Genomic DNA, 22,890 nt, shown 5'->3' on the forward strand with positions numbered 1-22,890 from the left:
CCCCAAAGGGTGCTGGGCCCCAGGCCAGCCCTCCCCCTGCTCATGACACTCTGCAAGTGCTCTTTTAGTGGCTTTCCCTGCATTCTTTGGGGGTGGGAGGAGAAAATGAACTTGGATTCCTTCATCAATCCCCCTTTTCCATGGGGGGAAAAGGGGGGATGAAGCACCAGGAGCAACCGGATCAAGCAAGAAGATGGCCCTGCCTGTGGTAGGGGTGGAAGGAGATGATCCTGGAAGGTCTTGCCCAACCCAAACCCCTTCTGTGTGCCCATGCAAGGATGAACGGATGGGAGGTGATGGAGGATGCTGGCACAGGGCGGCCGGAGGAGCTGTGGCTGCCCCATCCCTGGCAGTGCTCAAGGATGCAGGGGCTTGGAGCAAGCTGCTCCAGTGGAAGGGCTTGGGGTTGGAACCGAATGGGCTTTAAGCTCCCTTCATCCCAACCCATTCCATGGCTCCAAGAGATGTCAATGCCCTGCACTGCTCCCCTCGGAAGGAAGCCTGCGTCCCCAAAGGGATGGGATGAGCTCTGCTCAGCCCAGAGCCAAACCCGCCCCTGCTCCTACCAGCACACGAAGCCATCCTAAACCCAGCTGGGGCTGCTCCCCGGGGCTCAAGCCCCATCTAAGGAGGCTTCCTCTTGCTCTTGAGCTTCTCCCACTGGAGAGTGCGAGGAGAAGGGGGTTTAAGCTCTTTGCATGGGTTCAAGAGGCACATTCATCCCTGCATGAATGGGGCAGCCATGCTTTGCTCCCTGCTGAGCGGCACCACCATCTCCTCCGTGCCTCCAATCCCGGATCCACCACACTCCTCCTCTCAGCCAGGCCAGGCTAAAAGCAGCTTGAGCTGCCCTGTGCCAGGCAGCTTCAGGACAAAGGCAGTGACCCCCCCGTCCGCCTGATCCCGCTGGAGCTGTGAAACAGGGGTGTGAGGAGCAGGGGAATTACTGGCAACAGGTCAGGTGTTTAATAAGCACCAACCACGGCAACAAAATCGGGAATTCTTCTAGGAATTACGTCTTGTTTCCTTCCTTCCAACCCTACCTGTGCTATTCCCAGGCTAGAGAGCTCCTAGTGATGGAGGACAGGTCCAAGGGGAGGCTGCTCCTCTGCTCCGTGATCCCACCTGGATGCTGCATCCAGCCCCGGTGTCCTCAGCATCAGGACATGGAGCTGCTGGAGCGAGTCCAGAGGAGGCCACGAGGATGCTCAGGGGCTGGAGCAGCTCCCATAGGGAGCCAGGTTGGGAACATTGGGGCTGCGTGGAGAGCAGCCTGAAGGGGATGCAGGGATGCTGGGGATGGACTCTTCATCAGGGACTGGAGTGATGGGATGAGGGGCGATGGGTTCAAGCTGAAACAGGTCCCTTAGGAAAGATGGGAGCAAGGAAGAGGAGTTTGAAGCTGATCCTGAACGAGCCTGAAAGGTTTCAGTGATGAAAGCGAGAGGAAGCTGCTCTGAGGATGCCCATGGGAACCAGGATCAGGATCAATGCAAGCGTGAGGCTGGTGCTGGCGCCGGAAGCAAGCACCCCACACACAGTTCATCGAGTTTTATTACTGCCATTAACCAGAGCTATGGAATGGCTTCCATCAAACCTCGTCCTAGGCCATTAGTAACAATTCCTGATAAATAACTTACAGGGAGACAGGCAGGAGCTGGAGGATAAAGTGCTGAGCAAAGCAATCCCATTCCCATTCCCATCCCGCATCGGTGCTCCTTCCGTTAGTGTTACCTGAGAAGGGGGATGTAAGGAAGGCTGGAGCCTGGGGCACCTCAGTAACAACTCTGCTCTCCCCATGGGAGAGGTTGGGATATGGGAAGCACCAATTCCCGACTCCCAGATGCAAAGCAGCGATGCCCCAGGTCACTGTGCCAGCCTGGTTTACATCAAAACCATGGAGAAGATCCATGCAGTGAGCCCTGGGAAGGGACTGGAGGCTCCAAACCCTTGGTGGGACAGGGAACAGTGGCAGAGCGAAGAGGTTTGTGCTTCCCAGTGAGCTGGGATCACTGGGGCCCATCCAAACTGGGAATTGCCTCTGCTTTGGAGCACACCAGGACTCACCACACAGGCAGAGGCGCAGCGGAAGTTATCCCACATCCAAGGATAACACCTGGATAGATCCCAAGGCCTGGCTCATCCAGGGAGCTGTTTCTCCCTGCTGCAACCTGTTGGGAATGCCCTGCAAGCCAGGCTGGCTCTGCCTCTCGCTTCCAGGCGCATCCCAGGACTGCTTTGGGGCCCCAAAGCGGTGGATGTGGGGCAAGCAGCGGGTGGTTTTGTGCCAGGAATACTGTCCAAGATTCCCAAAGTGTCCTTTGAGCACTCGTGGAAAGGTTTAGGATTAGGATATGACATCTGAGACCCACAGAGCACACAACTCTTGCACACTCATGCTCTCTTGCAAACACGGAGGGGGTCTGGCTCTTGGAGCTGCCATCACCTCCCATCGAGTACCTCAGGGTCTACCTGGATTTCACATCAAAACCTGGATGAATCCACCTGGGATTGGCCACTCCAGCCCCTCAGATGAGCACAAACCTCAGGAGATGTGGCCCATGGGGACAGCATCAACCTGCCTGACCCCCGGTGCTGCTGCCCGTGTAATGCTTCTGCCCCAATGGGTTGAAGAGCATCACTCTTCCTCCTCACTCCCCGAAACAGAGGAGGGGACTGCAGCAGATGTCCCACATTCCAGGAGCCAGGAGTCCCACGTTTAGTAGCCAGGCCAAGCAGGGCGCTGGGGATTGGGAGGTGGGGGGAATCCAAAGGGTGGAGGTGCTCCAGGAGGATAAGGAGGTTGGGGGGGGATTGGGAAGTTCGGGAGAGGAGGCTGGGTTGGGTACGGACACTGGGGCCTCGCTGCTCCAGGCGGGAAGAAGGGAGGGTATCCGGGTCTGGGGGGGGGTGGAAGAGGAGGGGGATGAGAGCCAGGAAAAGGGGGGGGCTGAGGTGGGCCCCTGGATGGAGACCAGGAATAACCCGGGGCTGGAGCAGAGCCTCCTGAGGGGGGTTTGGGATAGCCGGCTTCAGCAGCTGGGGCTGGAGGAGGTTTATAGGGAAAGGTGGGCTGGGCTGGAGCAGCGTTCCCCATGGCGACTGGGGAGCCAGAGAAGGGAGCAGGGGGCAGAGCTCCATGCGCTGTGGGCCCAGCTGGCACACTTGGGGCTGGGCTGTAGGGCAGGGGGAAGGAAGGAGCTGCTGAAGGCTTTGGGGTTTCTGTGGGCACAGGTCCATGAGGAGCTGGTTGCTCCTGAGGCTCCTGCGGCGTTCCCGACTTCCTCAGGATCTCCTGGAGCTTGTCCACCCTCACCCGGCGCAAGTGGGACAGCTTTCTCATGCTGGAAAACTGCTCCAGGAAGGTGTCCAGGGGCACGGCGCCCTCCAGGAACTTCTCAGCCATTTGCTGGAAGAGAAGCCAGGATCAGTGCTTCAGCCCCAGACCCAGCTCAGGATTTAGGGGGACACACAGGAGACACCAAGGACTGTAGGGACAGGCCAAGGGGTGAGGGGTTTGAAGTGAAACAGGGCAGATTTAGGCTGGATTTAAGGAAGTTCTTCCCTGGGAGGGTGCTGAGGCGCTGGCACAGGGTGCCCAGAGAAGCTGTGGCTGCCCCATCCCTGGCAGTGCTCAAGATGGGGCTTGGAGCAAGCTGCTCCAGTGGAAGGGGTCCCAGCCCATGGCAGGGGGTCGGGACTGGATGAGCTTTAAGGTCCCTTCCAACCCAAGCCATTCCATGCTAAGACCATCACCCCCCACACCACCAAACAGAGGGCAATCCAGTTCCTTTAGGAGCACGAACACCAAAGCACAAAGAGATAATCCTCGATTCAAGGCCTTAAGCTTGGGATTGTAACTACAACTGGGAGGACTTCATCGCTTGCCTTGCTCAAGGATTTAAACCTTAAGCTCACCTCAGACTCCTCTTCAATCTTCTGGCTTTCCACCTGCAGGAGATCCAGCAAGGTCTGGGGATGCAGTGCTGCAGAGAACTTCTCTGGGGGGAGAAGGAACAAGGAGAGCAGCAGAGCACATCAGACACAAAAGGAAAGGAAACCAGCAGCACCCAACCCTGCTGTGCTCCGCCAGGAGCCAATTCCTGCCTTGGGAAGTGGTGGTGCAAGGAGAAAAGGAGAGGAAAAGGTTCTGGGCACTGCTGCACCAGGAGGGGGGTTTGCTGGGTGATCTGCTCAACTGGATCTGACTGGGAAATGGGAGAAAAGAGATCTTATAGGCAGCCCAATGTGCCACCACCCCCGACAGCTCAGCATGGCCAAGGGAGGGAGAAGCAGACGGGAAGGCTCTTGCTCTAAGTGCAGCCCTTGTGCCTCTATCGGCCAGCAGAGGTTGGCAACCACTCACCCAGCTTTGCCTTTTGCTCCTGGCACCTCTGAGCCAGCTTCTGCAGCTCCTTGTACTTGCTGCCCAGCTCCGTGCGCCCCGTCTCCAGCGGCGCCTGGAACTTGAGGTTCTGCTCAGCCAAGCTCCTGTTGGCAGCCAGGGACATTTCCCTTTCCAGCTGCAGCTCCTGGACCTGGGCAAGGAGATGGGGAACTCATGGAAGCAGGGAACCAATCAGGCTGGAAGAGACCTTGAAGAGCATCACGTTGCCCCAGCACTACCAAGGCCACCATAACCCATGGCAATGAAGCCTTCTCTATGGGGTTTGTGAACACGTGCAGGGCCTGCAGCCCTGCCCTGGGCAGCCTGTTCCAATGCCTGAGCACCCTCTGGGGCAGGAATTGTTCCTCAGCTCCATCTAAACCTGCCCTGGGGCAGCTTGAGGCCGTTTCCTCTTGTCCCATCCCTTGTTCCTTGGGAGCAGAGCCCAGCCCCTCCTGGCTCCATCCTCCTCTCAGGCACTTGGAGGCAGCCATCAGGTCCCCCTGAGCCTTCTCTTCTCCACACTGAACCCCCCAGCTCCCTCAGCCCTTCCCCATCACACTTGGGCTCCAGGCCCTGCTCCAGCTCCGTTCCCTTCTCTGGCCCCGCTCCAGCACCTCAAGGTCTCTCTTGCAGTGAGGGCCCCAGAGCTGAGCACAGGATTCGAGGTGCAGCCTCACCCCCCCCTCCATCCACACGCACCTCCTGGGACTCCAGCGCCAGGCGCTCGATCTCCTCCGTGTTCTCCTGCAGCTCCTGGAGCTCCTGCACCGTCCGGGTCCTCAGGGTCTCCATCCTGCCCGCAGGAGCTGCACCCTCCCCTGCCACAGGGAGGAAGCCCAATAACACCGAGGTTTCCTAAAGCCACCTGCAAACAGGCACTAATCCTATCAGGGATTGAAGCAGCTTTGTTAAACTGCTTCAAGCGGCCGCATCCTCCTGCACCAATCCTGGGCCTCAGCTCCCATCTCATTTGCCTGCTGTTGCCCTTTCCGGATACAGGGTGCCATTGCTCCCCTCGGAAAAGGCATTATTCATCCATGGGGAACGGGATCCAACACTTGGGACTTGAAAAATGGGTGAAACGTTACTAAAATCAGGGAATAAAACCGGTTTCCTGCACTATCCATGACTTATTCCTCCACTCTCCATCAAGTAATCGGGGCTGCCCAACACTATTAAGCAAATAGCAATGTTCAAAGCACAGTTTAGAAGAGGTGGGATGGGATAATGTGGGAATACACGAAAACCAAGGGAGAGACACAGCAGTGAGAGGGGAAAGGGAGCTACAATGGGAATCCCAGTGCTGTCCTCATCACCTGAGGTTCTGCCTTCCCGTGGGTGAAGCAGCCCAATGCTGAGCCAGCCTCTGCGCCTACCATGGAACGACAAGGGAAGGCTCAGGGTTACCAAACGTCCTCACCCAAGATCCAGCCAAACTTGTCTGTGGAATTACCACGTGGAAGAGAGGGAAGCTGCTGCTACGGACACACGGGGGTGACTTCATCCCTCTGCCAACAGAAATCGACTTATGGGGTGGCTTTTGTTATTAATGAGGCTCAAGGAGGGAAAAGGGAGAAACAGGGGTGAAGTGAACGTTCAGCCCCTGCTGCTGTGCAGGTGTAGAGGGCATGGATCATAGAATCATTGAGTGGTTTGGGTTGGAAGGGAGCTTAAAGCTCATCCAGCTCCAACCACAACCCCTTCCACTAGAGCAGGGTGCTCCAAGCCCCTGTATCCTTGAGCACTGCCAGGGATGGGGCAGCCACAGCTTCTCTGGGCACCCTGTGCCAGCGCCTCAGCACCCTCACAGGGAAGAGCTTCTGCCTCAGAGCTCATCTCAGTCTCCCCTCGGGCAGGTTAAAGCCATTCCCCTTGGCCTGTCCCTACATCCCTTGTCCCAAGCCCCTCTCCAGGTTCCCTGCAGCCCCTTCAGGCACTGGAGCTGCTCTCAGGTCTCCCCTTCAGGAGCCTTCTCTTGTCCAGGCTGCCCCAGCCCAGCTCTCTCAGCCTGGCTCCAGAGCAGAGCTGCTCCAGCCCTATCTCCATGCCCTCCTCTGGCTCCCTCCATCAGCTCCACGTCCCTCTGGTGCTGTTCCCGCAGCGCTGGATCAGGGCCGCAGTGGGGGGGTTCCCCCCCCGGAGCACACCAGCAGGGCTCAGCCCCCTCCCTGCGCGGTCAATGGGGGTTTATTAATGGTAATTAAGACAGTAGTGATTAATTAATGATGTTTTAGGTGATGAATACTCTGTATGGGCCTGCTGGAGGGGCTTTCCTGAAGGGGGTGCTGAGGCACTGGCACAGGGTGCCCAGAGAAGCTGTGGCTGCCCCATCCCTGGCAGTGTTCAAGGCCAGGTTGGACACAGGGGCTTGGAGCAAGCTGCTCCAGTGGAAGGGGTTGGGGTTGGACAGTGGGATTGAGTGCGCCCTCAGCAAGTTTGCCGATGGCACCAAGCTGTGTGGTTCAGTTGATACCCTGGAGGGAAGGAATGCCATCCAGAGGGACCTCGACACGCTTGTGAGGTGGGCTGATGCCAACCTCATGGAGTTTAACCATGACAAGTGCAAGGTCCTACAACTGGGTCGGAGCAATCCCAGGCACAGCTACAGGTTGGGCAGAGAAGAGATTCAGAGCAGCCCAAGGAGAAGGACTTGGGGGTGTTGGTTGATGAGAAAATGAACATGAGCCGGCTTCAGTGTGCGCTCACAGCCCAGAAACCAACCGTGTCCTGGGCTGCATCCAAAGCAGCGTGACCAGCAGGTCCAAGGAGGTGATCCTGCCCCTCTACTCTGCTCTCTTGAGACCCCACTTGGAGCACTGTGTGCAGTTCCGGTGTCCTCAACATGAAAAGGACATGGAACTGTTGGAACAAGTCCAGAGGAGGCCACGAGGATGCTCAGGGGCTGGAGCAGCTCCTGTATGAAGACAGGCTGAGAAAGTTGGGGCTGTTCAGCCTGGAGAAGAGAAGGCTGCGGGGAGACCCCAGAGCAGCTTCCAGTGTCTGAAGGGGGCCTATAGGGATGCTGGGGAGGGACTCTTCATTAGGGACTGCAGTGACAGGACAAGGGGTAACGGGTTCAAACTGAAACAGGGGAAGTTTAGATTGGATCTAAGGAGGAAATTCTTTCCTGTGAGGGTGCTGAGGCACTCGAATGGGTTGCCCAGGGAGGTTGTGAATGCTCCATCCCTGGCAGTGTTCAAGGCCAGGTTGGACAGAGCCTTGGGTGAGATGGTTTAGTGTGAGGTGTCCCTGCCCATGGCAGGGGGTTGGAACTGGATGAGCTTAAGGTCCTTTCCAACCCTGTTCTATGATTCTATGTATCTTAAAGCAGAAAGTTGTCAAGCTTGCAGATGTTGTTACTCTGGCTGTCTTCTGTTCCTTTTCTTTCTATGGATCCCGTTTAACCAAGAACGTCTTCAATGTTAAGTTATGACTCTTACCTACTACAATTCTGCTTCACCAAGCACAACGGCTGCTTAAGCAAGCAGGCACCGCGTTAACCCCTTATTCCCAGGTACCAGGAGCTCTTCCTCGTGTGAAACAGGAACATCCCCGAGCAGATGAGACCCAGGAAGCTCCAATCCCTTCACCCTCTTCTGTCCCAGCGGTGCTTCTGCATCCCCACAGACATTCCCTCTATTCCAATGGAGCAGGTTGGAAAAGACCTTTCGGATCCTCCCTGAGCAGGCCTGGGAGTTGCCTTAGGAGGAAGGGAAGCTCGGTGCTGAGGTGAGGAACACGAAGGGCACTGCTGAGGGCTGGGCAAGGTCCTCCAGCAGAGCTGCGATCCAGGTGCGTATCCGCTCGTCCCGGCTGGAGACAGACCCTGTGTTGAGGGAGTTATGTGGATCCCGATAGGAAACCTGGCCTTTAATCACTGGGGCTGATAACCAGGTCAAAGCCCGGTGTTAGTGCGCCAAGGGACGTGGCTTTCCAAAGGGAGATGGAGATTTCCATGTGGAATTGTTGCCGTGGCCCTAGAAGGACATTGAGTTAACAGCTTCCGCTCAGCTCTAAGGGCTGAGTAGAGGATGCACTACGTTCTGCTCCGATTTACTCCTTGCAAAGAAGGAAGCCTTGGGTGAAATGATGCAGTGTGACCCAGTGGGCACATCCCAAGTGCCAAGTGGGTGCTTTCTGGTTAACTCTGGAGCCCTCTGTGCCTTACATCTGTTAGGCAGCATCTTTGATGACGTTACCGCCGCTCCTCAGGACACATCCCACGCTTACTGTGAGGCTGAAAGGTGCAGAAGTCAATATCCAATACACACCAAGAGCAAGAGTGACTGAGAATGGGTAAATACCCAGCTTACAGCAAGCAGGAGCTGAGCTGAGGATCCACAGAGCACTCGCCTGGGGGTAAAGACACCAGAAAGGAGCAAAATGCTTGCAGAAGGGAGCAAAATGATGCAGAAAGGAGTAAAATGCTTGCAGAAAGGAGTAAAATGCTTGCAGAAAGGAGTAAAATGCTTGCAGAAAGGAGTAAAAGGCCTGCAGAAAGGAGTAAAATGCTTGCAGAAGGGAGCAAAATGATGCAGAAAGGAGTAAAATGCTTGCAGAAAGGAGTAAAATGCTTGCAGAAAGGAGCAAAATGATGCAGAAAGGAGTAGAATGCTTGCAGAAAGGAGCAAAATGCTTGCAGAAAGGAGCAAAATGATGCAGAAAGGAGTAGAATGCTTGCAGAAAGGAGCAAAATGCTTGCAGAAAGGAGCAAAATGATGCAGAAAGGAGCAAAATGATGCAGAAAGGAGTAGAATGCTTGCAGAAAGGAGCAAAATGCTTGCAGAAAGGAGCAAAATGCTTGCAGAAGGGAGCAAAATGCTTGCAGAAGGGAGCAAAATGATGCAGAAAGGAGCAAAATGATGCAGAAAGGAGTAAAACGCTTGCAGAAGGGAGCAAAAGGCCTGCAGAAAGGAGCAAAATGATGCAGAAAGGAGTAGAATGCTTGCAGAAAGGAGCAAAATGCTTGCAGAAAGGAGCAAAATGATGCAGAAAGGAGCAAAATGCTTGCAGAATGGAGCAAAATGATGCAGAAAGGAGCAAAATGCTTGCAGAATGGAGCAAAATGATTGCAGAAAGGAGCAAAATGCTTGCAGAAAGAAGCAAAATGCTTGCAGAAAGGTGCATTTGGCTCCAGAACTGGCTTCTGAAGCAGCTCAGGGCAGTCGGGAGCCTTCCTATGCCAAGGAAAGGAAGCTGGAAGCTGGCAAGTGAGTGCAATGGAAACTTTGTGGGGTTATCAGTGCAGGAGCTCGTTGGCACTGGTGTTTGCAGGTGATGTTTGCAGCTCCTTGGGGTCCCAAGAGGAGGGTGGCAGCGTCGAGAGTGGGAAGCGAGTGAGCACACAGGCAGGGAAAGGTTAAACCAACAAAGCCTCACGTGCGGAGCTGATGGCAGCTTTCCCCCCCCGGCGTTGTTATCAAAGGCCAAGTTCATTTGTGGCTTTGGTGGAACGTTCCTTCGGAGCCCAGGGGTCAAATGGAACTTGGAGAGTTTCCCAACTGAAGGAAGAACGCGTTGATGGGGATGGTCTGGTTTCTCTCTTAATGTGATGCTGGTTGGTTTCAAGCCGATGTTGTGGGTGTTCCTCAACGGGATTCAGAGGTGGAAGAGCCTGTGGCAGAATCCCACCCTTCTGGAGCTGGTCTGAGAGCACCATGTCCACAGGAGGCCATGGAGATGCGGCGAGGGCTGGAGCAGCTCTGCTCTGGAGCCAGGCTGAGAGAGCTGGGCTGGGGCAGCCTGGACAAGAGAAGGCTCCTGAAGGGGAGACCTGAGAGCAGCTCCAGTGCCTGAAGGGGCTGCAGGAAACCTGGAGAGGGGCTTGGGACAAGGGATGTAGGGACAGGCCAAGGGGAATGGCTTGAACCTGCCCGAGGTTGAGGAGACTGAGCTGAGCTCTTAGGCAGAAGCTCTTCCCTGGGAGGGTGCTGAGGCGCTGGCACAGGGTGCCCAGAGAAGCTGTGGCTGCCCCATCCCTGGCAGTGCTCAAGGATACAGGGGCTTGGAGCACCCTGCTCCAGTGGAAGGGGTTGGGGTTGGAGCTGGATGAGCTTTAAGCTCCCTTCCAACCCAACCCACTCTGATGCTCTGGTGTCTGCCAGCTCTTCTCAGCACCACGTTCCCCAGCAGCCTGGCTGCTCACCTCAAAGCAGTTCCCCTCTGCTCTTGCTCTTGCACACTGGAAGCTTTGTGGTCCGCGTGGTCCAGCCCTAACTGATTTAACAACCACAGACCGAGCCACTAATGGTTTTTAGTCACCCACAGCAGGGAGGAAGAGCTGGGCCACCCTGAGCTCCTAGCCCAGCAGAAGCCCTCCCACCACCCGCTCAGCCTATATCTCAGGAGGCTTCCTTGATAACTCCATCAAACACTCGTAAATCAAAGGGGTTTTGACACTCTCAAGACTCAAACTTGGCCTCCCTCCTCTCGGCCTTTGTGCCTTTCATCTGATAAAGCCACAGCGTGATAACGCCTTTACGGGAAGGACAGGGAAAACCAGGAGCAGGGGCTGGAAAACAAGTTTGCTTCCTTAATCTGCAGTTCCTAAGATAAGGAATATCTCCATGAGGTGACTGTTTTTCCAGCTCCACAGATAACGTTCAGGCTGTTGTGGGCTTAGTCAGCCAAGTCTTTGCCATGGAGAAAATCCATATATGGTCCCATTTGGCCCAAGGGGTGAGTCCTGTGGCACTTAAACCCATCCTGAGCGTTGTTACCCGGTCCTGTGCAGTTCCCATTGACAATCCCAGGCAGGTGGCTGTCAGGATGGAGTGTGGAAACAGGCTCCTGGCCTTGTGTTCCACATGAACGTGATGGGTTGGTTTGATCAGGAGCCAAGCAAGATTCTATTCCGTAGAATCATGGAATGGTTTGTGTTGGAAGGGGCTTCTGCCTCAGAGCTCATCTCAGTCTCTCCTCGGGCAGGTTCAAGCCATTCCCCTTGGCCTGTCCCTACAGGCCCTTGGCCAAGGACCCTCTCCCCATTTCCCCTTTAGGCACTGGAGCTGCTCTAAGGTCTCCCCTTAAGGAGCCTTCTCCAGGCTGCCCCAGCCCAGCTCTCTCAGCCTGGCTCCATTGAAGTTCTCCAGCCCCTTCTCCTGTTGTCCATGGCCTGGATTGCTCAGGGTACCCTACAAGTGACCTCCAGTCCATCCCATGTACCCTTTAGCGTTCCTGTCTCCTCACACACCGATTGCTGCCCATAAGGGACAGCAGCAAAGCATCAACCATTCCTAGCAGCAATCCTGCAGGAATGGGGGGGTCAAAGTCACCTCTCAGCTCTTCTGCCTTTGCAGGCACCCCCAACCACTTCAACCACCAGTTATCCTGCACCCATCAGCGCTGTTGGGTGCTTTAGTTTAGAGCTCCTTACTTACTTAATGCATCTACAATAGCCCAAACTCGTCGTGAGGCCAGGCTGAGCCTCCAGATGCTGGGATCTCACTTGGAGATGGACACAACAGGCATTAAATCCTACATTTCTCTGGATAGAAACATCTGTCTTTGTGGATTTGATCCAACAGGAATCCTCACCCTGCCACCAATGCGTCAGGCCCTGAAAGCTTCCAGATCCATCCCTCCGGCTGGATTTGGGGATCTCAGCATCCTTTGGTGCCCTCTGCCGCCAAGTAGAGCTACAGCAGAGCACCCAAACTGGGCGCCCAGCCTCCTTCCTCCCTCTTTGCCGCGGTGGGCGTGCAGCAGAGTTGTGTTTCACGCTCTTCACAGCTTGGTTTCGAGTTTCCTCAGGGATTCCTTCACCTTCTGGGAGCAAATGGAAGATTATTCCAGAAGCTGGCATGTCTCATTCCCTCCATTTCTCTACCAAATGCTGATTTCCCTCTCCCATCCCATGCCATGAGGCTGGAAGGGGGTTACTTGGGTCACACCACATCTGCTTCCAAAGTTCCCCGAAGGACTTTGAAAGCCATAAAGACTTGAAGGGAGCCTGGGTGGGAAGAGGTTGGGAAAGAGGCAGAGCCTTGGAGTTACACTGCCACCAGTCCACAAGGAAAGGGCTGGAATTCATCTTGTCCTGCCAATGGAACTGCCCTGGGGCTTCAGGAACAAGAGCCAGGTCCTGGAGGAACAGCACCCTTATCTCTGGGGCCATCAACGTGAACCTCGACCACTTCCAACGCAGGACAAACCAAGCCTGTGGGTTTCTCCAGGCAAATCCTAGGAAGGAGGGAATTGAAGGGAATCTTCTCTGAGCACCCTGTGCCAGCACCTCAGCACCCTCACAGGGAAGAGCTTCTGCTTTATCTCCAACCTGAACTTGCCCTGTTTCAGTCTGAACCCATCACCCCTTGTCCTATCGCTCCAGTCCCTAATGAAGAGTCCCTCTGCTGCATCCTTGTAGCCCCCTTCAGACACTGGAAGCTGCTCTGAGCTCTCCACGCAGCTTCTCTTCTCCAGGCTCAACAGCCCCAATGTTCCCAGCCTGGCTCCATACAGGACCTGCTCCAGCTCCTGAGCATCCTCGTGGCCTCCTCTGGCCTTGCTCCATCAGCTCCATGGCCTCCTGATGCTGAGGACACCAGAACTGCACCCAGTGCTGCAAGTGGGGCCTCACGAGGGCAGTGGTGATGCCAACTCCGTGACCTGCTCCTAGACCTCCCCTCCAGCCACCACGTTCCCAGCAGGGTTTCCTCACCTCAGGAGCTGTCTCCACAGCCCTTACGAAGTCATCTTGCACCTAAAGGTGGTTCTTTTCCAGCCCCCCCCATCTCTTTTGCTCCTGATGGGAACAGTGCCAAATATTTGCTCTGGGATTGGTTTTGTGGGGCTGAATTCCATAACTGGAATTCTGGCTGTACTTATACATACCAAAAATCAATACCTGTCTGGGCACAGCTTCCCATTGGCTGCTGGTGATGGAATCTATTGACAGAGGAATGAGCTTATCCGAAAACTTCCCCTGCTTTAACAAGTTAGTTCTTTCCGTTGGAAGGAAAACTGAAACCTGGATCCTCCGTGATTCCAACTGTCCAATTGCCTCCAGGAGAACCTTGGAAAATGGCTACGGGTCATCATTGCATGGTAGAATCCTGAATTTGGGATGCCGTTTGGGTGTTTGGAAGAGCCCAGCTCAGCTAAAGGTCCATGTAAGGGCTCAGAAACGTGGGATGGAGATAAATGGAACTGGGGTTAAGCTGCTGTGATGGATCCAGTCCAAACCCATCGCTGCCAGGGTGGAGAACGAAGCAAGTTGTGTTCCCTGGCATTACAGACCAGGTTATAGATCCCTAAAACACGAGGCTCTTCCAGTTTCTTTGCTAAATACAAGGAGAGGATCCATCCCAAAGAATTTAGCACTTGACCTTCCCATTTCTCCGCTCAGTACCACAGGGAATGCAGGAGGAGCCCTTTGAGGTAGCTCATCCCTCCATCACCCCACCATGAGCTCTGGATGAGCATCCCAGCTCACACCTTTCCCACTAACAGAGGAGAATCCACCTTGGCATCACCAGGATCTCCACCTCTCTGCTCCCAAACACCCAACGGTTACCTCCTGTTCCCCGCTACGGGGCTGGACCAAGGACCAGTCCCAGCAGGACCTTCCTCTCCATCACAAGTTCTCCACTGTGGGAGCAACAGCAACACATGCCCATGGCTACTTCGTGGAGCTCCAGCCACCTCCACCAGCTCCCATGGACCTCCTATGGTGTTCTCTGCCCCAGCATGGAGCACATGGACCTCCTATGGTGTTCTCTACCCCAACATGGAGCACATGGACCTCCTATGGTGTTCTCTACCCCAACATGGAGCACATGGACCTCCTATGGTGTTCTCTACCCCAACATGGAGCACATGGACCTCCTATGGTGTTCTCTACCCCAACATGGAGCACATGGACCTCCTATGGTGTTCTCTACCCCAACATGGAGCACATGCATGCTGTTCCTCCTATGGTGTTCTCTACCCCAACATGGAGCACATGGACCTCCTGATGGTGTGATCTACCCCAACATGGAGCACATGGACCTCCTATGGTGTTCTCTACCCCAACATGGAGCACATGGACCTCCTATGGTGTTCTCTACCCCAATATGGAGCACATGGACCTCCTATGCTGTTCTCTACCCCAATATGGAGCACATGGACCTCTGATGGTGTGATGTACCCCAACATGGAGCACATGGACCTCCTATGGTGTTCTCTACCCCAACATGGAGCACATGGACCTCCTATGGTGTTCTCTACCCCAACATGGAGCACATGGACCTCCTATGCTGTTCTCTACCCCAATATGGAGCACATGGACCTCCTATGGTGTTCTCTACCCCAACATGGAGCACATGGACCTCCTATGGTGTTCTCTACCCCAACATGGAGCACATGGACCTCCTATGGTGTTCTCTACCCCAACATGGAGCACATGGACCTCCTATGGTGTTCTCTACCCCAACATGGAGCACATGCACCTCCTATGGTGTTCTCTACCCCAACATGGAGCACATGGACCTCTGATGGTGTGATGTACCCCAACATGGAGCACATGGACCTCCTATGGTGTTCTCTACCCCAACATGGAGCACATGGACCTCCTATGGTGTTCTCTACCCCAACATGGAGCACATGGACCTCCTATGCTGTTCTCTACCCCAATATGGAGCACATGGACCTCCTATGCTGTTCTCTACCCCAACATGGAGCACATGGACCTCCTATGCTGTTCTCTACCCCAATATGGAGCACATGGACCTCCTATGGTGTTCTCTACCCCAACATGGAGCACATGCACCTCCTATGCTGTTCTCTACCCCAACATGGAGCACATACTTCCAAGCAACCTTCCTGGAGGAAAACCCAGGATCTCAGCCCTTGGGGAGTGAATGGGTGGGAACGTGGGAGCTTTGTCATCTCCAAACCACCCCCCAAAAGGACTATCTCGGCAGGGTCCAGCCTCTGCCTTCTACCAGCACCAAGGTGGCAGGAAGCTTGCAACGCATGGCATAACGGAGGAAGAGCCAGGCCAAGGAGCAAGCCCCGGCTATGGATCTCCCTGTATCCCAAGGGAATTTGAAGCAGCTCTTCCCAATACCTGCAGGAAGTCACCCAGAGCCTTGTGGAGACGTGAATCCCCCTGTGGAGCGCGGAGGAAGGAGTGGGAACGGCCTCATCCCTGGGTGCCGGCACGCAGCGCCTTGGGGAGAGGAAGTGCTGCCTTCACAGTGGGGATTCTCCGAGCACATCCTCAAGCCCCCTTCTCCAGTGCCTTCTCCAGCTCTGTGTTTTCCCTGTGGAAGCACATGGATGTGGGTGCAGGGAGCCAGCCCCTTGGCTGGGGCTGCTCCGTATCCGAGCTCCTGCGCATCACCCACGCTGCTTCCCTTGTGCAGGGCAGGGATAGGCTGGAGTGAAGTGGGAATTAGATGCTCTCTGGTTCTCTTGGCAGTTCACAGCTACCTGCAGGCCCAGACTTGGCTCCTGAAGCTGCCAAGGCTCCATAGGGGATTGGTTTTGAGGCTCTGGCTTCCATCCAGCTCCAGACTTTCCATCCTGGGGGTCAGCCAAGACCTTCTCCTCAGCAGAGCCTGCTTACCCCAACAACGCATCCCGTCTTCCTTTGGATGAGGTGCTTTATCCCTTTCCTCCCATCACCAGCCACCAAACCCTCCCAGGATCTCCTTGATCTCATTTCCTTGGTGCCATTCAACATCTCCCCTCAATTCTGTGTTACCCAGAGCTGGAGTGAAGCTGGTGCTGAGGGATGAAAGCCAGTTCCAGCCCCTATGGTGCCTGTGGTCCTCAGCGCAGGGTCTGCCTTTGTTTTCCTGCAGGCCAAGGTGACCGTGCCAGCACGGGGTGCTGTGATGGAGGCCAAGGAGCCTGGTCCAGCACCGCTGACGTAGCCCAGCACCAGTGACCTTGGCTTTGCTCAACCAGCAGCATCCTGAGCTGGGTTTTCCCCTGTGAGGTCCCGCTTTGACCCTTCCCCATCCCACTTCCCCCCACGCAGCCATGGGACGGACGAAGGACCAGCAGTGCCTCGCTGTTGGGACACCTGAGGATGCTGCTCTCCCAGCTCCAGCCTTCCCCAAGCATCCCCCACGGCCCAGCTTTGGACTGGGGTGAAGATGGGGAGCCCTCCGCTTGACATTGCCCCGGTGCCTCCGTTAAGGACGTCGTGATAAGTGCCCCACAGAGCTGTTTGCCTTCCTTATCGTGAGCGCTGCCCAAACAACGCGCTTGGGGATATAAGGAACCTGCTTGGGACGCCCTCGCTGGGTCTGCACCTCAGCTGCTAGAACCAGCATGAAGCTGCTCCTGCTCTTCAGCTTGGTGGCCCTGGCTCAATGCCTCCTCCACAGGTAAGCATGGGGATGGGGGTGGGATGGGATTTAGGGTGCTGAGGACCCCGCAGAACCCGTGCAGGGGACAACGTGCAGCCCCCCCCAAGCCATTGCGTGGCCAAGGCTCCCCACAGCAAGGAGATGGCTGGGTCCCACATGTGGAGAGGGACCTGCACGTCCCCTGAGCACATCCCTGAGCAGAGGGTGAGGGATCCCTCTGCTGTGTCCCAGGATCCCTCTGAGGAAGGGCAAGACCCTGCGGCAGTCCCTGCAGGAGCATGGCTTGCTGGAGCGCTACCTCAAGCAGCACCCCTACAACCCGGCTGCCAAGTACTTCAGGACCCTCGTCTCTTCTGAGCCTATGCAGAACTACATGGATGTGAGCATGGCAGGGAGAGGGCTGGCCCCTTCCCATCCCACTGCCCCCTTTCCCATCCCTCTAGCTCCTTACCTGACCCACTAGCTCCTTACCCGTTCCCCTAACCCATTCCCTACCCTGCTAGCCCTTTACTCATCCCAATAGTTCCATACCTTTCCCTCTAACCCTTTACCCATTCCCCTAACCCATTCCCTACCCCGCTAGCCCTTTACTCATCCCAATAGTTCCTTACCTTTCCCTCTAACCCTTTACCCATTCCCCTAACCTGTTAACTTATCCCACTGGCCCATTACTTGTTCCACTAGCCCCTTACCCATTCCCCTAACCCGTTACCCATCCCACTAGCCCCTTACTTGACCCACTAGCCTCTTACTTAATATGCTAGCTCCTTACCTGTCCCTCTCATCCTTTTCCAGTTTCCCTAACCTATTGAGTCATCCCACTAGCCCCCTACCTGTTCCATTAGCCCTTTACCCTTTCCCCTAGCCCCTTACCTGACTTGCTAGCCCCTTATCCATTCCCTTAACCGGTTAACTCATCCCTCTGGCCCCTTACCTGGGCCACTAGCCCTTCAACCATTCCCCTAACCCGTTACCCATCCCTCTAGCCCCTTACCTCACCCACTGGCCACTTACCTGACCCACTAACCTCTTACTTGATAGGCTGGCTCCTTACCTGTCCCTCTCATCCTTTACCAATTCCCCTAACCCATTAAGTCACCCCACTAGCCCCTCACCTGAACCACTAGCCCCATACCTGACCCTCTAACCCTTCACCTGGTGTTAGTTCCTTACCCTAATCCTTTACCAATGGCACTCATCCCACTAGCCCCTTCTGCATCCCAGTAGCCCATTACCCACCTTGCTAGCCCCGTCTCCATCCCACTAACCCCCCACCCACCCTCCTTTGGCAGAGCTCCTACTATGGCACCATCTCCATCGGGACCCCCCCCCAGGAGTTCACCGTCATCTTCGACACCGGCTCCTCCAACCTGTGGGTGCCCTCCGTGTACTGCACCAGCCTGTCCTGCAGTAGGTGTCTGCTAGCCCTGTGGCCACTGGGCGAGGGGAGAAGCCCCCAGGATTCCCTGGGAGCCCTTGAAGGGATCAGGAGACGAGGATGGCTCTGCCCTGTCTCTCCCAAGGGATTTAGGGCCATGGGGAGGCACTGGAGATGCATCCTCAGCCCTTGGGGTCAGGCTGGACCGTGACCATCTCCCTGCATCCCCACAGGCAACCACAAGCGTTTCAACCCAGCAGAATCCTCCACCTTCATCAGCACCAACGAGAGCCTCTACATTGCCTATGGCACTGGCAGCATGTCTGGTATCCTGGGCTATGACACCGTCCAAGTAAGGCACCGTGCCCCAGCTCCCCCCGTCCCATGGGACTGAGGCCATTGGGACACCCACACCGAGCCTTTCTCCCCCGTTTCTTTGCCCAGGTTGCAGACATCGAGGTCTACAACCAGATCTTTGGGCTCTCTGAGACCGAGCCTGGGGACTTCTTCTACTACAACCCCTTCGATGGCATCCTGGGGCTGGCTTACCCCAGCATCGCCTCTGCTGGAGCCACCCCTGTCTTTGACAACATGATGAGCGAAGGTCTTGTGGCCAGGGACCTCTTCTCTGTCTACCTGAGCAAGTAAGTCCTGGCCAGAGCCACCCAAGCCCACGGCGAGGATCTTCTCCCATTGTCCCCCTACCGAGGCTGACTCCAGGACCATTCCTTGGTGCTGTGACACCCTATGGCTCCCGGGGACATGCTGGTGCTGGCATTGCCATGGTGGTGATGGGACAGGGCCCTCATCTGATGGATTCCCCCTTCCAGGGATGAGGAGAGCGGCAGCTTTGTCCTCTTTGGTGCCATCGACCCCTATTATGTCACCAACGGCATCGTCTGGATCCCCCTCTCTGCTGAGACCTACTGGCAGATCACCATGCGCAGGTAGCCCTGGGGTAGCTGCAGCGGGGGGGGGGGGGCTCCCCTCGCCCTGCAGACGCTGGCTTTTGGGGGTACAGCACCCAGGAGCCTCACCCTGTGTCCCTTTGTCCCCAGTGTCTCCATCAAGGGCAAGGCTGTGGTCTGCCAGCACAGCTGCCAGGCCATCGTGGACACGGGCACCTCGCTGCTGGCCATGCCCAACCAGGACCTCACTAAGGTCCTCCGTGCCCTTGGTGCCACCTCCAGCGGCGAGGTGAGACCCAGGGGAGCACACAGAGCTTTGGGGCTCCCATGGGGTGCGTGGTGCTTCTTGGGGTGACCACAGACACCCCGTCCCCCGTCCCCTTTACCACCGTGTGTCCATCCCCACCCCAGATCGACTGCAATGACCGGCACAGCCTGCCCGACGTTGTGTTCCACATCAACGGTGCAGAGTTCCCTGTGACACCCAGTGCCTACGTGATGGAGGTGAGCATCCTGCTGGGCTGGGGACCGGGAGGGCTCAGGGAGGAGATCCAGGAGCTGGGAATCACCCTCCACCGTGTCCTTGCCTGCAGAGCGATGGGGTCTGCAGCCTGGGCTTTGAAGGCATGGATGTCCCCACTGAATCCGGCGAGCTGTGGATCCTGGGTGATGTCTTCATCCGTGAGTACTACGTGGTCTTCAACAGAGGCAGGAACATGGTGGGCTTGGCCCGCCTGCCCTGAAGGACGAGGCAGGGCTGCCCCACTGCCCTGCAGCCCCAGCATGGCAGCTCCCCGCCACCTCCTGCCGTGACCACCAATAAAGCTGTATAGAAGCATCCTTGGGTTGTGTCTCTGGGTTCAGGTGCCACCACGGCCCTGGGCATGGAGCGTGGGCACCTTGGTGCCACCTTCACCCCCCTGATGATGCTCTTGACCATGCAAACATGGCCAGGGCTCCCAAACCCCTTCCTCAGCACCATTCCCTTAGGATCAACCTGCAAAGGTCCTGTCTGGGTGCTCTGATGATGCCCTTGACCATGCAAACATGGCCAAGGCTCCCCAGACCCCTTCCTCAGCACCATTCCCTTAGGATCAACCTGCAAAGGTCCTGTCTGGATGCTCTGATGATGCCCTTGACCATGCAAACATGGCCAAGGCTCCCCAGACCCCTTCCTCAGCACCATTCCCTTAGGATCCACCTCCAAAGGTCCTGTCTGGATGCTCTGATGATGCTCTTGACCATGCAAACATGGCCAGGGCTCCCAAACCCCTTCCTCAGCACCCTTCCCTTAGGATCCACCTCCAAAGGTCCTGTCTGGATGCTCTGATGATGCTCTTGACCATGCAAACATGGCCAGGGCTCCCAAACCCCTTCCTCAGCACCATTCCCTTAGAATCAACCTGCAAAGGTCCTGTCTGGGTGCTCTGCTGATGCTCTTGACCATGCAAACATGGCCAGGGCTCCCAAACCCCTTCCTCAGCACCCTTCCCTTAGGATCAACCTACAAAGGTCCTGTCTGGGTGCTCTGATGATGCTCTTGACCATGCAAACATGGCCAAGGCTCCCCAGACCCCTTCCTCAGCACCATTCCCTTAGGATCAACCTCCAAAGGTCCTGTCTGGGTGCTCTGATGATGCTCTTGACCATGCAAACATGGCCAAGGCTCCCCAGACCCCTTCCTCAGCACCATTCCCTTAGGATCAACCTGCAAAGGTCCTGTCTGGGTGCTCTGATGATGCCCTTGACCATGCAAACATGGCCAAGGCTCCCCAGACCCCTTCCTCAGCACCATTCCCTTAGGATCAACCTGCAAAGGTCCTGTCTGGATGCTCTGATGATGCCCTTGACCATGCAAACATGGCCAAGGCTCCCCAGACCCCTTCCTCAGCACCATTCCCTTAGGATCCACCTCCAAAGGTCCTGTCTGGATGCTCTGATGATGCTCTTGACCATGCAAACATGGCCAAGGCTCCCCAGACCCCTTCCTCAGCACCATTCCCTTAGGATCCACCTCCAAAGGTCCTGTCTGGATGCTCTGATGATGCTCTTGACCATGCAAACATGGCCAGGGCTCCCAAACCCCTTCCTCAGCACCATTCCCTTAGAATCAACCTGCAAAGGTCCTGTCTGGGTGCTCTGCTGATGCTCTTGACCATGCAAACATGGCCAGGGCTCCCAAACCCCTTCCTCAGCACCCTTCCCTTAGGATCAACCTACAAAGGTCCTGTCTGGGTGCTCTGATGATGCTCTTGACCATGCAAACATGGCCAAGGCTCCCCAGACCCCTTCCTCAGCACCATTCCCTTAGGATCAACCTCCAAAGGTCCTGTCTGGGTGCTCTGATGATGCTCTTGACCATGCAAACATGGCCAAGGCTCCCCAGACCCCTTCCTCAGCACCATTCCCTTAGGATCAACCTCCAAAGGTCCTGTCTGGGTGCTCTGATGATGCTCTTGACCATGCAAACATGGCCAAGGCTCCCCAGACCCCTTCCTCAGCACCATTCCCTTAGGATCAACCTCCAAAGGTCCTGTCTGGGTGCTCTGATGATGCTCTTGACCATGCAAATATGGCCAGGGCTCCCAAACCTCTTTCTCAGCACCATTCCCTTAGGATCAACCTGCAAAGGTCCTGTCTGGGTGCTCTGATGATGCTCTTGACCATGCAAACATGGCCAAAGACTCCCAAACCCCTTCCTCAGCACCATTCCCTTAGGATCAACCTGCAAAGGTCCTGTCTGGATGCTCTGATGATGCTCTTGACCATGCAAACATGGCCAGGGCTCCCAAACCTCTTCCTCAGCACCCTTACCTTAGGATCAACCTACAAAGGTCCTGTGCTGGATGCTCTGATGATGCTCTTGACCATGCAAACATGGCCAAAGACTCCCAAACCCCTTCCTCAGCACCATTCCTTTAGGATCAACCTCCAAAGGTCCTGTCTGGGTGCTCTGATGATGCCCTTGACCATGCAAACATGGCCAAGGCTCCCCAAACCCCTTCCTCAGCACCATTCCCTTAGGATCAACCTGCAAAGGTCCTGTCTGGGTGCTCTGATGATGCCCTTGACCATGCAAACATGGCCAAGGCTCCCCAAACCCCTTCCTCAGCACCATTCCCTTAGGATCAACCTACAAAGGTCCTGTGCTGGATGCTCTGATGATGCTCTTGACCATGCAAACATGGCCAGGGCTCCCAAACCCCTTCCTCAGCACCATTCCCTTAGGATCAACCTGCAAAGGTCCTGTCTGGATGCTCTGATGATGCTCTTGACCATGCAAACATGGCCAGGGCTCCCAAACCCCTTCCTCAGCACCATTCCTTTAGGATCAACCTACAAAGGTCCTGTGCTGGATGCTCTGATGATGCTCTTGACCATGCAAACATGGCCAGGGCTCCCAAACCCCTTCCTCAGCACCATTCCCTTAGGATCAACCTGCAAAGGTCCTGTCTGGATGCTCTGATGATGCTCTTGACCATGCAAACATGGTCAGGGCTCCCAAACCTCTTCCTCAGCACCATTCCCTTAGGATCAACCTGCAAAGGTCCTGTCTGGATGCTCTGATGATGCTCTTGACCATGCAAACATGGTCAGGGCTCCCAAACCTCTTCCTCAGCACCATTCCCTTAGGATCAACCTGCAAAGGTCCTGTCTGGATGCTCTGATGATGCTCTTGACCATGCAAACATGGCCAGGGCTCCCAAACCCCTTCCTCAGCACCATTCCCTTAGGATCAACCTGCAAAGGTCCTGTCTGGACACAATGAACTCCCCACTGGACAAGGCACATCCCTCCTGTCCCCAAACCCAACTTGGGGGGGGGGGGGGATGAACAGCACCATCCAGGGGGGGTGGGGGGGGCTGCACACCCCAAATCCCCCTCCAAGGACACCTAGAGCAGCCCTATAGT

At 55.8% G+C, this 22,890-nt stretch overlaps 2 protein-coding genes across 2 annotated transcripts; one reads left to right on the top strand and one right to left on the bottom strand.

The window, feature by feature from the left end:
• Window positions 1-2,705: 2,705 nt before the first annotated feature.
• VPS37C (VPS37C subunit of ESCRT-I) lies at window positions 2,706-5,202 on the bottom strand. The gene is made up of 4 exons (XM_057410626.1): window positions 5,090-5,202; window positions 4,367-4,538; window positions 3,919-4,001; window positions 2,706-3,409 (listed from the first exon to the last, which is right to left on the bottom strand). The coding sequence occupies exons 1-4, from the start codon at window positions 5,180-5,182 to the stop codon at window positions 2,720-2,722; spliced, it is 1,038 nt and encodes a 345-aa protein (XP_057266609.1). The 5' UTR covers window positions 5,183-5,202; the 3' UTR covers window positions 2,706-2,719.
• An 11,289-nt stretch (window positions 5,203-16,491) lies between these two features.
• Window positions 16,492-19,790, top strand: LOC130599850 (pepsin A-like). Its single transcript, XM_057410627.1, has 9 exons — window positions 16,492-16,710; window positions 16,924-17,071; window positions 17,985-18,102; window positions 18,304-18,422; window positions 18,515-18,714; window positions 18,901-19,017; window positions 19,129-19,267; window positions 19,390-19,482; window positions 19,572-19,790. Exons 1-9 carry the CDS (start codon window positions 16,655-16,657, stop codon window positions 19,719-19,721), a joined length of 1,140 nt encoding a protein of 379 aa, XP_057266610.1. The 5' UTR covers window positions 16,492-16,654; the 3' UTR covers window positions 19,722-19,790.
• The last annotated feature ends 3,100 nt before the right edge of the window (window positions 19,791-22,890 follow it).

This window comes from Pezoporus wallicus, unplaced genomic scaffold (assembly GCF_028554395.1).
Source record: "Pezoporus wallicus isolate ANWC-B61680 ecotype Strahan unplaced genomic scaffold, APGP_CSIRO_Pwel_v1 contig_8787, whole genome shotgun sequence".
Taxonomy (NCBI): domain Eukaryota; kingdom Metazoa; phylum Chordata; class Aves; order Psittaciformes; family Psittacidae; genus Pezoporus; species Pezoporus wallicus.